We start from the raw sequence: 15,808 nt of genomic DNA, 5'->3' as shown, positions 1-15,808 counted from the left end.
ATTGGCTGCATGGAGTTTGCACATTCTCCCCATGTCTGTGTGGGTTTCCTCCGGGTGCTCCGGTTTCCTCCCACAGTCCGAAAGACGTGCTGGTTAGGTGCATTGGCCATGCTAAATTCTCCTTCAGTGTATCAAACAGGCAAGGGAGTGTGGCTGCTAGGCGATTTTCACAGTAACTTCATTGCATTGTTAATGTAAACCTACTTGTGAGTAATAATACATGTTTTGCCAACAGACCACTTGCCTCTTCATTGCCCGCTGTACCTGCATGCTTTAATTCTTGAATTATTGTATGCGCCTTCTAAATAATTAAATAAACATTTGACAAGTAATCAATTGCTAATGGTTTTTTTAATTTTTTTTATATTTTTATGTAAACATTGTTTGATAGGCACAAAATAACAAAAGCACTAATGCAACCAATGTGACAAGTAAACAAACTGAGATCTCCATTCACATTATTTAGGCTTTTGAGCTGATAGATAGATCGATGCATTTTTCTTTCCCTCAGTAAGGCAAATCTGGAAGCCGTTCTTGTCACTTGTTCTGGTAAAAGATGCACGTCTGGAATATTTAACGTTGACTTAGTGGATGGTCGTTGGTCAGTGATGTGTATCAGAATGAATACAGGCACTAACAGGTTAACAGAACCATGCACAAGAAATCAACAGAGAGAGAGAGAGAGAGAGGGAAAAAGATGTATTGAATGGCACATGGTGACGTACTGAAAATTGCAATAGGTTTGCAGAAGGACTGTGCCCACTCTAAAAACAGGGAGAAGCATAACACAATGGATCTGTTCTTCAAATGATCTTAACACAGAATGTTGGGTCATAATACTGCACGGAAAAGGATATGGCACTTTAGCAGTTCAGATCACTAAGATTCAAACAGCTTGTAGCTTGGCTGACTGCGGACAGACACAAATACGCACAGTACGACAGCATTTGTTCACTTGCGCACCAGGGAGATTTCCTCAAATCGTTCTCTGCTCCAGCGGCTGACAAAAAAGGAAACTCAAACACATGGGTTTATTCTTTCTCTCCACTCTCCCCTTTGCCCTGGCAGCTACTGGATGAAGGGCATACGCTCCTTGTTCCCATTGTCTCCCTCGTGATCTTCCTCTTCCTCCCCCGCTTCGCTGGTCTCTGTGCTGTCATTCGCCATCTGGAAGCAATGAAGAGGAGATGGATGACTTCATTGATGGGTTTTGAATGAGAGCAGTATTATGTGAGAGTGTGTGTGAGTGTATACGTGTGTGTGTATGTGTGTGTGTATACGTATGTGTGTGTGTGTGTGTGTGTGAGTGTATACGTGTGTGTGTGTGTGTGTGTGTGCATACAACTGAGATGAGAAGTGATCACAGAATCATAGAGTGCAGAGGAGACCCTTTGGCCCATCCAGTCTGCATCCAGAAACACCTGAACTCCCACCTGCTCCAATTTACCAGCACTTGGTCCACAGCCCTCAATGTTATGACGTGCCAAATGCTCATCCAGATACTTTTTAAAGGATGTGAGGCATCTCATCTCTACCACCCTCCCAGGCAGCGCATTCCAGACCATCGCCATCCTCTGGGTAAAAAAGCTTTTCCTCACATCTCCCCCCTTAACCTCCTGTCCCTCACCTTGAACTTATGTTCCCTCGAGATCCTTCAACATCTGCTCCCTATCCACACTGCCCATGACCCTCAGAATCCTGTAAACCTCAATTAGGTCACTCCTCTGTTTTCTCTGCTCCAACAAACACAATCCAACAAATACAATCAAACCTCTCTTCATAACTTAAATGTTCCATCCCTTGCAGCATCCTGGTGAACCTCCTCTGCATCCCCTCCAGTGCAATCACAAGTAGCAGATTCCCACTAATTACTGTGAGTGGGGCCACCCTAGGCCTCTGGTCGGTCACCAAATATGGAGCTACTGTCTGTGTTACCATTGTGACACCAACACAGATAAATGTAAGGTTGTATATTTTACTGAGAAGAATAGGCAGGCCACTTATTATTAGGAAGGTGCAAGTGTAAGTGGGATAGAGGAACAAAGGGTTCCTGGAGTACAAGTACACCACTCACATATTAACAGGGCCACATATTGTTTTTTATTCATTCATGGGACATGAGTGTCGCTGGCTAGCCAACATTTATTGCCCATTGCTGAGGGCAGTTGAGAGTCAACCACATTGCTGTGTCTCTGGAGTCACATGTAGACCAGACCGGATAAGGACGGCAGATTTCCTCCCCTAAAGGACATTTGAGAATCAGATGGTTTTTTCCGACAATGGTCATCAATAGATTCTTAATTCCAAGTGTTTTTCATTGAATTCAAATTCTACTAACTGCCATGGTAGGATTCGAACCCGGGTCCCCAAAACACGAGCTGAGTTTCTGGATTAATAGTCTGGTGATAGTACCACTAGGCCATTGCGTCCCCTGTATATAAAATAAGACAAGTGTTAGCTTTATTTCTGGAAGGACAGGATAGAAAAGTAGGGGCATTATGCTAAACTGCAATGGAGTCTGCACATTCTCCCTGTGTCGGCGTGGGTTTCCTCCGGGTGCTCCAGCTTCCTCCAATACTCCAAAGAAGTGCGGGTTAGGTGGATTGGCCATGTTAGATCACCTTTTAGTGTCCAAAGATGTGCAGGTTAGAGGGATTAGCAGGGTAAATGCACGGGGGTGCCTGGGTAAGATGCTCTGTTGGAGAGTCAGTGCAAACTCCATGGGACGAATGTCCTCTTTTTGCACTGTGGGGATTCTATATAAATGTGAGTTTTTATAAGAATAAACCTAATGGGAAGCTGATAGTAAGGATGAAATGTCTTCTACAATTATAAATTGCTGCTAGCACTCTCCAGAAAAGCATCCGCACGTCAGCCACTGTGCTAACATCCCAGCAGACCACAGCCCAGTTGAGTGGTCTTACCTATTTATAACCCAGCGTCCTGAGTTGTTTGAAAAATGCTGATGCTCAGTGGCTAATTCTAGTTACAATGGCACCAGCTGCTGTTGTGAGTCACATCATCTGATCACCTTGTGAGGCAGGCAGATTTCTTCCTCCGATTCCTCAGCAGCGATGCAATGAACAATAACGTGTAAGATGTGGAAACTTAAGATCGATCGGTGAGGCACTTAAACTTCGGGAGCTAATGATTTTTTCCGGTTTCAATTTACCACTGCAGCCAGTCAGAATTCACAGGAATTGCTCAATGTTAACAAGTTTGATATCCGTCTGGTTTGCCTTCTACCATTCCGGGTATGATTAATTATAGCAATTAAGCTCAATCAATCGGTCTTTAGTGGTCCCAGATATGAGGAAAGGGATAAAGTCCAATGATGGAGAGGTTTGGAAACCATCAGATTTAACATCTGCTCACTGCAGATGTGCTGCATTCACTTCACTGCGGCAGGTAAAGTTCCCTTGGTGCGATATTGCAAAAAAAACTCGAGCGCTGGAATTTTACCGGCCCATCCGCCACGGAATTGGAGCGGCGAGCGGCGGACAATGGAAATGGTCATTGACCACGGGCGGGATTTTCCAGTTTCAGGATGAATGAGGTTCTAAAATCCTGTCTTAGAAGTTTGAAAGAAAGATATTAGGGCAGCACTGTGGCACAGTGGTTAGCCTCATGGTACCAGAGACCCTGCATTCAATTCAGATCTCGGTGACTGCCTGTGTGCAGTTTGCACATTCTCCCCGTGTCTGCGTGGGTTTCCTTCAGGTGCTCCGGTTTCCTCCCACCGATGAAGATAGAAACATAGAAGACCAAAAGGAGGCCATTTGACCCTTTGAGCCTGCTCTGCCATTCATTATGATCATGGCTGATCATCCAACTCAAGAGCCTAATCCTGCTTTTTCCCATCTTTGATCCCATCTGCCCCAAGTGCTATATCTAGCCACTTCTTGAGTACATTCAATGTTTTGACATCAACTATTTCCTGTGCTAATGAATTCCACAGGCTCACCACTCTTTGGGTGAAGAAATGTTTCCTCACCTCTGTCTTAAATGGTCTACCCTGTATCCTCAGACTGTGTCCCTGGTTCTGGACTCCCCCATGGTCGGGAACATCCTCCCTGCATCTACCCTGTCTAGTCCTGTTAGAGTTTTATAAGTCTCTATGAGATCTCCCCTCTTTCGTCTGAACTCCAGCAAAAACAATCTTAGCCTAATCAGTCTCTCCCCGCACATCAGTCCCACCATCCTGAAATCAGCCTGGTAAACCTCCACCACATTCCCTCAAAAAGCCAAGTGCTGTAAATCTGAGATAAAATGGGGAAAAGCTGGAAATACACAGAGTTGAAGGCACCTCGCAGCAATATAGTCAAAAAAAAATTACACCGATCTAAAGAGATGATCGTACAGGAAACTAAAATTAAGCAGCGTCGGAATGGAGGACAAGGGCAGCAGAGGTTCAGGAAAGGAATTCCAGAGCTCAGGCCGAAATGACTGAGGTCGTGGCTACCCGAATGAATCTTTAAAGGAGGGAGAGCAGAGGAGCTAGAAGAGAAGAAAAAAAAATACAATAGAAGAAGGTTAAGAGGAGAAAAAGGATAAATAATTGACTGGCAGTGACAGACAAAATGAGAGGAGAAAGAAAGGGCTACAGCAAGAATACAATAGATTACAGAATGGGCACATAATTGGCAAAAAAAAGCAGATAAATGTGAGATCCAAACAAAATATGAGTTCAGTTATTATTAAAATAAGAATCTAATTGGGCTGGGAAGCAAGATAGAGTACAAATACACAAATCACTGAAACTAGCACAACAGGTTAAAAAGGCTGTTAGAAAGAAAACCAAGAACTCTCATTTCCGGAGAGCTAAAACTGAAAAGTCGATAATTAATGCTAAAGTCGTACTGAATCTCAGACCACACTGGGAGTACAGTGTACAATTCTTGTTGCGCAATCATTAAAAAGATAAAGAGGAACCTGAGAGTGGCTAGGAGAGATTTACAGGAATGATACCAGAAATGCAAGGACATCCTTATTAGGAGAGAACAAACAGGTTGGGTTGCTTTCCTCTTGAAAAGAAAAGGCTGAGGGTGACCTAATCTAAAATATGAACAGTTTTGATAATTTGGATAGAGAAAGAATGTTTCACCTTCTGGGGAAGGGCGGACCATCAATTTAACATAGTCACCACGAAATCCAACATGTAACACAGGAGGAACTACCTTGCTGAGAGAGTGGGGGAGAATGTGGAACTCTCTGCTCCCGGGAGTGCTGAAGTGAATGGCACAGATGTGTTTAAGGAGAAGCTAGACAAACACGTGAGGGGGGAAGGGAATAGATAGTTACGATGATAGATTAAGATAAGTAAAGATAGGTGGAGCATAAATACTAGCATGGGCACATTGGGCCAAGTGGCCAGTTTTTCCACTGTTTATTTTGTGTAATTCTACGTTAAAAAAAATTACGTATTCATCTGTGCCAGATTTAATATTGCCAACACTTGGTTAGGTATGTACATAGAGATTTCATCTCATGACTCCCCTCCACCCATCCCATCCCTACTCCACCAGTCCCCTACAGTCACAGTGACTATTCCAGGGACAGCTAGGGGGCAAACAGATTCTTGGTTACCTAACTGGATTAATAGATCATAGATCATAGAACCCCTACAGTGCAGTCCCAGCCAGGCCCTATCCCCATAACCCCATGTATTTGCCCTAGCTATTCCTCCTTGACACTGAGGGGGAAATTTAGCATGACCGATCAACCTAAAATGCACAACTTTGGACTGTGGCTGGACACCGAAGCACCCAGAGGAAGTCCATGCAGACATGGGGAGAACGTGCAGACTCCACTCAGTGACCCAAGCTGGGAATCAAACCCGGGTCCCTGGTGCTGTGAGGCAGCAGTGCCAACCACTGTGCCACCCAAATCTGGAGTTTTCGTCAAGCAGCCTTTGTCTGTTCCCTTCCCCAGCCACCTGCAATCTCCAATGGTTTTATAGTTACCTAATGAAGGTTGTCAAGAAATCAATTCCTTTCTTGTGTTTTGTAAGCCAGCGCCTGAAACATTCAAGGCACAGGATGTTCCAATACTTGGTATATCTGATGCTGCCTAGTTACCAGGGTGGGACCCTCTTGAAGTGTTCTGATAGGTCATTCAGGTCAGGTCAAGGGTGAGTCAGTTTTAGTCAGAGAGAGAGAGTCAGGAACAGGAGAAGAAGCTCCATTCAGCTCAAGCGCTGCTGTTAGTGCTGAAGATCTGGGTTGGCAGGCTACAGGTAGTGAGGGCTTGGTAGTGAAGCCAGGCTGAAAAGGTGGTGAAAGATTGGTGACAATGTTCTACCAAATGTTGGGGCAAGGGCAACCATAGAAAGCATTCTTTCTGGTTGTACTACACCTTGGTATGGGCTCCTACTCTGCCCTCGACTGCAAGGAACTACAAAAGGCTGTGAATGTAGCCCAATCCATCACGCAAACCGGCCTCCCATCCATTGACTCTGTCTACACTTCCCGCTGCCTCGGCAAAGCAGCCAGCATAATTAAGGACCCCACACACCCTAGACATTCTCTCTTCCACCTTCTTCCTTCAGGAAAAAGATACAAAAGTCCAAGGTCACATACCAACCGATTCAAGAACAGCTTTTCCCCTGCTGCTGTCAGACTCTTGAATGGAATTATCTTGCATTAAGCTGATCTTTCTCTACATCCCTAGCTATGACTGTAACACTACATTCTGCATTCTCTCATTTCCTTCTCTATGAAAGGTATGTTTTATCTGTATAGTGCGCAAGAAACAATTCTTTTCACTGCAGGTTATTAAACATATGACAACAATAAGTCAAATCAAATCAAATCAAAATCAAAGGGTAACCCTTTGGAGCAGTGATGTTCTGCTTCAGGTGGCTGAGGAGCTGGAATGTTGTCCCTGAGTTACTGGACTCAGGAATGCAGGGGAACTTCATCTCGAGAGATGAAAGTGGAACTCTGGGAATTGGGCAGTTGTTAAGGCAATCCGAATTGGAGTGGCTGTGAGGAAATTCAGAGATTTGACCTCTAAAAGTGAAAGTGTGGAATCCCTCGTGACTGAGACAGAGTTTTAATGAGATTGTGGATCGTGGATATTGATATCTGGATGGGTTGCAGAGACATCTGTAGGATCTGAATCACATTTGCCATTTACTGTGTGGCTTGGTGTGTTTGACCACAGTTTATCTATTATTCGGAATTAGGAATTCCCCCCTTAACAGCATTGTGGGTCAACCCACACCATGTGGGCTGCAGTGATTCAAAAAGGCAGCTCACCACCACCTTCTCAAGGGCAACTAGGGATGGGCAATAAATGCTGGCCAGCCAGCGACGCCCATGTCCCACAAATGAAGGGATTAGCATGTTACGTTGATTCTGAATGTTAGAGTATAACATAGCTATGGGCCAGAATTTTACCGGCCCACCCACCAGGGGGAATCAATGGGGGCGAGGGGAGGATTCGATGACCTCAGGCGGGATTTTACAGTTTCTGGATGAGCGAGGTCGTAAAATCCCGCCCATTGTAAATTATTTTACTTTTTGAACTGCATAAAGTTTAATTTGTTAGTTAAAAAATTGTGGTATCTTTATTCTCTTGGTAAGAACATTGGACATCAAACTTTGGCCACTTTAAGCAAAAAATTTACTAGTCCCTAATCAGATTGTGTCAGAGATTTGGGGATCTGGTCCAGAATTTCAATAAAATGTTCAAAGAAAATGAAAATCAAACTCCATTCATTTCAATATTCCAATGACTTTTTTTTCCCGCTGGGTTGCTTATGCCACTGTGTGGAGATGAATCTACAAAGCCTGGACTGGAGACTCCACAACATTCTTGAAGGGCTTGAAATCGAAACTGCATCTAACCAACATCACAGAGGCCCACAGGCTAATTCATACCAGCATTCGAACTTTGAACTGCCCAGGTATCTTCACTGAAGAACTCCAAACTGGTATGCTTATATTTTTCTATAGGCTTCGTTATCAAATGAGCTTTCAGCCTGCGACTCCGTGTTAGATCAAAAGTGGAACCAAACACTCTTGTCAGCAACATGATCCCAGAACACGCAGGTAGATTTTTTTTCCTGGGTGCCGTAACTTTTGGCATATTTCCTCCACTACCTCAAGAGCCAAGAATCACTTACCAAGGGAGTTGGGGATTTTTCAACATCCAGTATAAGTTTTCCTATGTTCCCTCTGTCATGAATCCTCTGCATGGCTTCCTTCACCTGCAAATAATAGATAGAGTCATGAGTTCCTTTACGAAGAGAGCCCAAATGAATCCTTAGGAATAGCAGGTCAATAATGATTCTTCGATATGAATTCCAGGTCAGTAGCAGGCAAATCATAGAATCCCTACAGTGCAGAAGGAGGCCATTTGGCCCATTGAATCTGCACCAACCACAATCCCACCCAGGTCCTATTCCCATAACCCCACATAGTTAACCTGCTAATCCCCCTGACACCAGGGTGAATTTAGCATGGCAAATCAACCTAACCCACAGATTTCTGGGAGGGAACCGGAGCACCAGGAGGAAAACACGGGGGGAATGTGCAAACTCCACACAGACAGTGACCCAAGGCCGGAATGGAACCCAGGTTCCTGGTGCTGTAAGGCAGCAGCGTTAACCACTGTGCCACCATGCTATCCACTACTAGTGGCTCAATATTGATGTAACGGGTGGACCATCCGAGGTCATTAATGTTCCACAATAACAGAAGTACTCAATATTATTCTTGGTTTCTAAGCAGGTCACATTGTTAGCTGCATCAAAGAAAAACGTACATAGTACACTGGACTTACAGCTGGGAAATAGACCATTCAGTCCGACCAGTCCATGTAGGTGTTTATGCGTCACTCAAACCTGCTCCAATGTTTCTTCATCTAAATCTATCATTGTAACCCACTATTTCCTCTTCCCTAATCTTCATCTGGTCACAAGTTCTACATTCGCACTGCTGTTTGGGTAAGGAGTTTCTGGTAAAGAATCAGATATCTGCCCATCTGTTTCTGTTGCCTGATGAGTTCATTGTGAATGCTTGGTTAAGCTCCAAGACTCACTGATGGATTAACACAGCAGGGGTCAGTTTCTACAACTGGCAGTGGGGTGTTTGCTCTGCTCGCTTGACATCTTTATGAGGTTATAATAATTTTTGCAATCTCTTACGTCGATGTATGTTTGTTTGAACAAGATTAAGAGGCGTGAAGTGAATAATGCCGCTGTTTAGGTGGAGGCTTTGGAGAGACGTGGAGGCTTTGGAGAAGGTACAGAAAAGGTTTACCAGGCTATTGCCTGATATGCAGGGCATTAGCTACGAGGAGAGATTGAATAAACTGGGACTGTTCTCCTTGGAAAGACCGAGGCTGAGGGGTGACCTGATAGAAATTTATAAAATTTTGAGGGGTATAGATAGGGTGAACAGTTAGAAGGTTTTTCCCAGGGCAGAAATGACAATTACAAGAGGGGCACAAGTTCAAAGTAAGGGAGGAAAGGTTCAGTGGAGATGTGAGGGGTAAGTTTTTTATACACAGAGGGTGGTGGGGGTCTGGAATCCACTGCTAAGTGGGGTGGTTGTGGCAGACATGTTAGCGACATTGAAGACTTATTGAATAGACACATGAACAGACAAGGAATAGAAAGATACAAATGCTCAGCTTAGATAGGACAACGTGATCGGCGCAGACTTGGTGGGCCGAAGGGCCTGTTCCTGTGCTATACTGTTCTTTGTTCTTTGTTGTTGTTACTGACACTGTAATAACACTGATTGATTGACACATTTCTAGGCTTGTGAGCATAGTAATTATTTTCAAAGCAGATTTTGGAATGGTGTTTTTTTTTGTCTTCAACATCTCAACACTTGTCATTGGTGATATGTGGCTCACTGGCTGTGTACATAGTGCGTTCTAGACGAGAACATGCACAGCTGGAAATCGGGGTGGCAGCAAACACCCCTGGTAAAGGTTCTCCTCGCAGGTACTCGTCTCACTCTTTCCCAATGTTGAGTTAAGCCGAGTCAGCAAAGCCACAGTTAAAAAGGAAACAGGACAGTTTCTTAACCAAACTGCAGAGCACTGGAATCTCTAAAGTGACTGACTATTCACCTGCTGAAGATAGCACAACTGTAATCACAACTTCTACAATGTTCATCACCAACACCTCAGAGACAAGTCAAGGACTGTTTCGTACACTTCTTCTCACTTAATTACTTAGAACTCAATTCTCATTTCTAATCTGGAAAAACATAATGCGTGCTTCTTATTAATTTATTTTATGTTTAATACTTAATAAACTCATTCTTTTTGTTAAGAAAACCAGATTAATTTTGTTCATTTAAAAAAAAATGGGAAAGGGTATCAGTAAAGGAAGGGATTCTTTTAAAATTAATCTTGTTGCGACCAAACGAGGGGATTGAAGAAAGAAAGGGAGCCAGTTCATCCCTCTTCCATCTATCCATCCATCCGATTCTCTTCCCACACCTAACAGCGCACTAAGGTAGAGTTTTGTTTGTTTCCGTAGCTAGTAATTCCTGGAACAGGTCACTAGTCTGTCATCAGAGGCTCATAACTTGAGGGGCGCCACTCCACGTCAAGCGTGGCTGACTAGGAGTCTCTCCCACTCTTCCCACCAGCCATTGGTATGTCTTGGAAGGATTTGTAGATTGACACACTCATTTTGTTTGGCCGCATTATGAATGCGCCTTCCTTGGTCATCAAGACCTGCAATGGGACTCGATCCCGGAGCCTCAGGCTCAGAGGCAGGGACACTAACCCACTGCGTCACAAGACCTCCTTATCCTGCCCCCACTAGGGGGCAAAACTATTTGGGGATATCCCATCTGGAAGTTAACAAATTCAGGGCTTGTGCTGAGTTAGTTCCCACAAAGGACCCTAATCACCTGAAGGATCTCGAACGGGTTAACAAATTTGGGGAACCTCAGCTGGGGGCTGGTTGTTAACGTATTGACTGGGGGAGCAGGCTCGATAGGTTGTACATGCTTGATCCAAATTCCTCACGTTGTCCTTCTATGTAGAGATTGTTCTGCCTCCACTTTACCTTAATGGAAACAGGGGAGCTGCCCCTGTTTAACTTATTGGACGTCTCACACTTGCACACCACTTAATTTTTGCCAAGCATGCCCTCAACTGCCTGATTCTTTGATTATTCGCAGCCTGTTTAAATGATCTAAGAAAGATCGCTTTCCAGCATGGCAGTATCCCCTGAAGCAATCAGCTGATTGCAGAGGTTTCACTCTCAAGTGGGACAGTGCAGTGACACAGTGGTTAGAACAGAGAACATAGAAAAACTACAGCACAAACAGACCCTTTGGCCCACAAGTTGCGCTGATCATATCCCTACCTACTAGACCTACCTATAACCCTCAATCCTATTAAATCTCATGTACTCACCCAGAAGTCTCTTAAAAGACCCTAACAAATTCATCCCCACCACCACCGACGGCAGCCGATTCCACTAACCCACCACCCTCTGAGTGAAAAACTTACCCCTGACATCTCCTCTGTACCTAGTCCCCAGCACCTTAAACCTGTGCCCTCTCGTAGCGCCCATTTCAGCCCTGGGAAATAGATTCTGAGAATCCACCCAATCTATACCTCTCAACGTCTTATCAGGTTAGCACTGCTTTTCTCACAGCACCAGGGACCCAGGTTCAATTTCCAGCTTGGGTCACTGTCTGTGTGGAGTCTGCACGTTCTCCCCGTGTCCGCATGGGTTTCCACCCACAGTTGGAAAGGCGTGCTGATTAGGTGCATTGGCCATGCTAAACTCTCCCTCAGTGTACCCGAACAGGCACCAAAGTGTGGTGACTAAGGGATTTTCACAATAACTTCACTGCAGTGTTAATGTAAGTCTACTTGTGTTTCTAATATATAAACCTTAAACTTAACTGTAATAGGCATGACGGGCAAAATGGCCTTCTGTCCTGTAGCCTTCACATGTTAAAACCATTAGGTGCAATTTTAGATTTATCACTGCAATGCATATTCTTCAAAAAGCTGCCTTAGAATCCAGGTCTGTCACATTGTAATGTATATTGATGGCCTCTCTTTTCCTTCAAGCCTTTTACAATTGCACCAGACAGTTGATACTACCTCTCAACATTCTTCCTTCCAAAATTTCCTCTTTCACAACATTGAATTTATTCTTCCGTGGTTCTGTTTGTTTCACCGTTGTGTTGAGGACCTCCTGACATCCGTTATTATTCTCCACTCTTTACTGATCTCTATGCCTTCTGCAAACTTTGAGATTATGCCCCTGTAACCCAAGTTCAGATCGCTAATATTGTTATGTATGCGGGGTGTAGCCCCTTTAAGAGGATGGGTCAGGTGACCCAGGGTATGGTGTGACCTGCCTGCGAATCCACCGTTACAGCCAGCCGAGCACTGGAGTACAGATCATCAATAAACCCCACCGTTTCTGTGGCTTGTCTTTCCATGTAACTTCTTTGGAGCTACCCACCCCCACCCGCAGTAATCTCAGTCTTAACAAACATATATCGACAAGAGCAATGTTCTGAATACTAACTCCAGGGATCCACCTCTGTGTACTTACACCAGTGTGAAAAGTTCACTATAAAATAAGCCATGGTGCTGTAACTGTAGTTGGGTGCAAGGTTTCAGGTCCTTGTGATGATGAGTGCAGGAAGTCTCAGGAGAAAGTTCAAGGAAAATCTACTTGGGGAAATCAATAATGCAAAAATTGCATTGTTTTATTGCATTTTAAGGCAAGGAAAGATAAACTTTGAACAGTAAAGGAATCAAGGGTTATGGTGGGCGAGTGGGCAAGTGGAGCTGAGTCCACGAAAAGATCAGCCATGATCTTATTGAGTGGTGCAGCAGGCTCGAGGGGCCAGATGGACGACTCCTGCCCCAGTTCTTATGTTCTTTACCCCTGGTGCATGCACGGGTGAGTGTGTGTGTGCGCGCGTATGCATGTGCGTGCATCTATGTGCATGTATGTGCGTGTGTGAGTGTGCGTGCGCTTGTTCATAATGCCCAACTCAATATTCAAGCAAAGGGTTTAATTGACAAGCAAGGTAACTGTACAATAATAAATGAAGTTGGGATGATCTCTGATTAATTCATTAATTATGAGGCTTCAATTCAGCAGCTTAATTATCTCAACTCTAGTCAGAAGGGAAACATATTCAAATGGGTGGCGAAGAAACCTGTTTATTTCACCTACAATTAGACAAATTGTTGTGGTGCCCGGTGCGTGCTAAATACAAAATAAGGTCCCATTAACCTGAACAATTGACCTACTGTTCCCAAGCTGCAATTAGGGAATTCCCTGGTGTGACTGCTGTAGGTTGCCAGACTATGAAGTAAGTTTGATATGTAAATGTACAACGGGAGGACCAAAAGAGAGGGTTGCAGCGATCTCTGCAGCTAATTAATTCCCCCAGGAGCACGAAGCATCATTTAGTCCTGTTCTGTTGGACTTAGCCAAGAAAGGTTGCATCAAGAACCCTGAGTCTATCCTTCTGTCTAAATTCTGCAGGCTACTTTGCCCCAAATTTGGTATTGCCTAGCTGCCATTGCTTATTTTAAAGTTTAAAGTTTATTTATCACTGTCACAAGTGGGCTTACATTAATACTGCAATGAAGTTAATGTGAAAATCCCCTAGTTGCCACACTCCAGCACCTATTCAGGTACACCAAGGGAGAATTTAGCATGGCCAATGCAACTAACCACAGTCTTTTGAACTGTGGGAGGAAACCAGAGCACCCGGAAGAAACCCACGCAGACATGGGGAGAACGTGAAACTCCACACAAAGACACCTAAGGCTGAAATTGAGTGTGGGCCCCTAGCACTGTGAGGCAGCATTGCTAACCACTGTACCACCACACCACCCTCAATTAATGAAGAGCTGCTTATTCTACAGATAATATTCTTCCTATCCTTATGCAATACCACTCGCCAATTTGTCAATTCAGTTTTGCAAAGCTGGATGTAGCTCACAAATAATGAAGCTGAATGTCCACAGGAGTTCTATCAGCCACACCCAATACTCTCCATCACCATAACGTCGTAAACTCGACAGCAAATCTGTGGAAACACTGGAGAAATGGTGCAATCTCTGACTATACCAATTCTCCAGTGTTTCTGTGGATCTGCCATCAAAGCTCCAGTGAATTGCTGAACTTTTATGGAATCATAGAATCCCTACAGTGCTGGAGGATGTCATTCTTCCCACTGAGTCTGCACCAACCACAATCCCTCCCAGGCCCTATCCCCGCATCCTTGCTAGTCTCCCTGTCACTAGAGTCAATTTATCATGGCCAATCAACCTGACCTGCACATCTTTGGACTGTGGGAGGAAACCGAAGCACCCAGAGAAAACCCACGCAGACAGGGGGAGAATGTGCAAACTCCACACAGACAGTCACCCAAAGCAGTAATTGAACACAGGTCCCTGACGCTGTGAGGCAGCACTGCCAACCACTGTGCCAGCGTGCTGCCTCTCTTTGATGTATTTGTCCCATGACCTTCGATCGCTTCACTCTCTGCTGTGGCTGAATCTTAATGCGCTCCATCACTCTACTGCCTGACTTTGCATTTAAGGAGCATTTTGTCCCCAAGAAAGGATGGAAAATAAAAGAGAACATACAAGGCAATTTGGCCCAGAATCAACTGACAGCTTTAAATGGATGTGTCTGCGTGGAGGAAAAGGATGAAAGACGATGGCGCAAACAATAATACTTGATTTTTTTTTGATGGGGAACTGTAGGAGGAAACCAGAGCACCCGGAGGAAACCCACGCAGACATGGGGAGAACGTGCAAACTCCACACAAAGAGGGAGGGAAGTCAATGTTCCTTAAAAACAGAGAGAGATACATGGCAATGAAATGGTCAGTGGATCCGTTCTTTGGCAGTGGCATTAATTGCGGGAGGAACATTGAGCAGAAGTTGTGTCCTCCTTCTGAGTAGCATCCTTGATCTTTAACCTCTACCTGAACCAACAGACTTAATCCTACATTAACTTCAACTCTGGAAACTCAGTCCTGTCCACACTGGTGAAGTATCCAAGTACTGTTATGGCATCTGAAATCACAACCTTCTGATTAAGTGGCAAATATGCTCCATTTTGCGCTAAGCTGACATGTGACAGGCCACTAATGATCTTTAGGCTGTGTTTGAGTATTATTGTGGGAGCCAGCAAACCATTGCACAATTCCTTTATTCTATTTGCTTCTGAGAAAACAATATGGGAATTAGCTTGGCTGCATACAAACTGAATATTTCTCCCCCATTCAGAGGAACCCCTCCATTCCTCTAATCCTGTAGATGATGCCAAACTTCCTAAATCCACATTCCTTTATAGGTCTCTCAGGCAACCCAATTCTGAGTGTTATGTTTTTGCTTTAGGCAATTATAAATGAAAGAATCGCTGACAGAAGTACGTTCAGCAAATTAAATTGCTGTTGGCACAGCATCGAATACTTGCTTTGCATTTACACTTGCGTTGCTAAGGATCTTCCCCAGTTGGTCTGCAGCTAAGGATGCATTTTTGTGTTTGTCCATTTATGCAAATATGGCCTGGTTCGAAGGAAATTTGCATGACCAAAGAAAAATGATACGTATCGTCCCTGTTTCTCAAGAACCTATTTCAATCATTTTCAATTCCCCCATTCAATCATTTTTTACTTAGTAAATGTAGTTAACTGAATTGTTCCTTTATGAGGTTTGCAATTACTTCACCTGGAGGTTAGTAATGTCGTGGACAGCGCAGTGGCACAGTAGTCAGCACTGCTGCCTCACAGCAGCAAGGACCCGGGTTTAATTCCCAGCTTGGGTCACTGTC

At 44.3% G+C, this 15,808-nt stretch overlaps 1 protein-coding gene across 1 annotated transcript in view; it reads right to left on the bottom strand.

Annotated features, from left to right (window-relative positions):
* Nucleotides 1-332: 332 nt before the first annotated feature.
* The window catches only part of LOC145342498 (putative NADPH-dependent quinone oxidoreductase VAT1L), a 148,485-nt gene continuing 133,009 nt past the window's right edge, over nt 333-15,808 (bottom strand). Inside the window, exons 8-9 of the mRNA XM_080188062.1 lie at nt 8,129-8,212; nt 333-1,167 (exon numbers count right to left, since the gene is read on the bottom strand). Of these exons, the coding sequence (XP_080044188.1) occupies nt 1,069-1,167; nt 8,129-8,212 (183 nt within the window). The 3' untranslated portion in view covers nt 333-1,068. The remainder of the gene's footprint in view (nt 1,168-8,128; nt 8,213-15,808) is intronic.

The sequence above is a fragment of the Carcharhinus amblyrhynchos genome, chromosome 4 (genome assembly GCF_965287045.1).
Source record: "Carcharhinus amblyrhynchos chromosome 4, sCarAmb.v2.hapA, whole genome shotgun sequence".
NCBI lineage: Eukaryota > Metazoa > Chordata > Chondrichthyes > Carcharhiniformes > Carcharhinidae > Carcharhinus > Carcharhinus amblyrhynchos.
The sequence above is the reverse complement of the archived record's forward strand: the minus strand, read 5'-3'. Positions and strand labels throughout refer to the sequence as shown.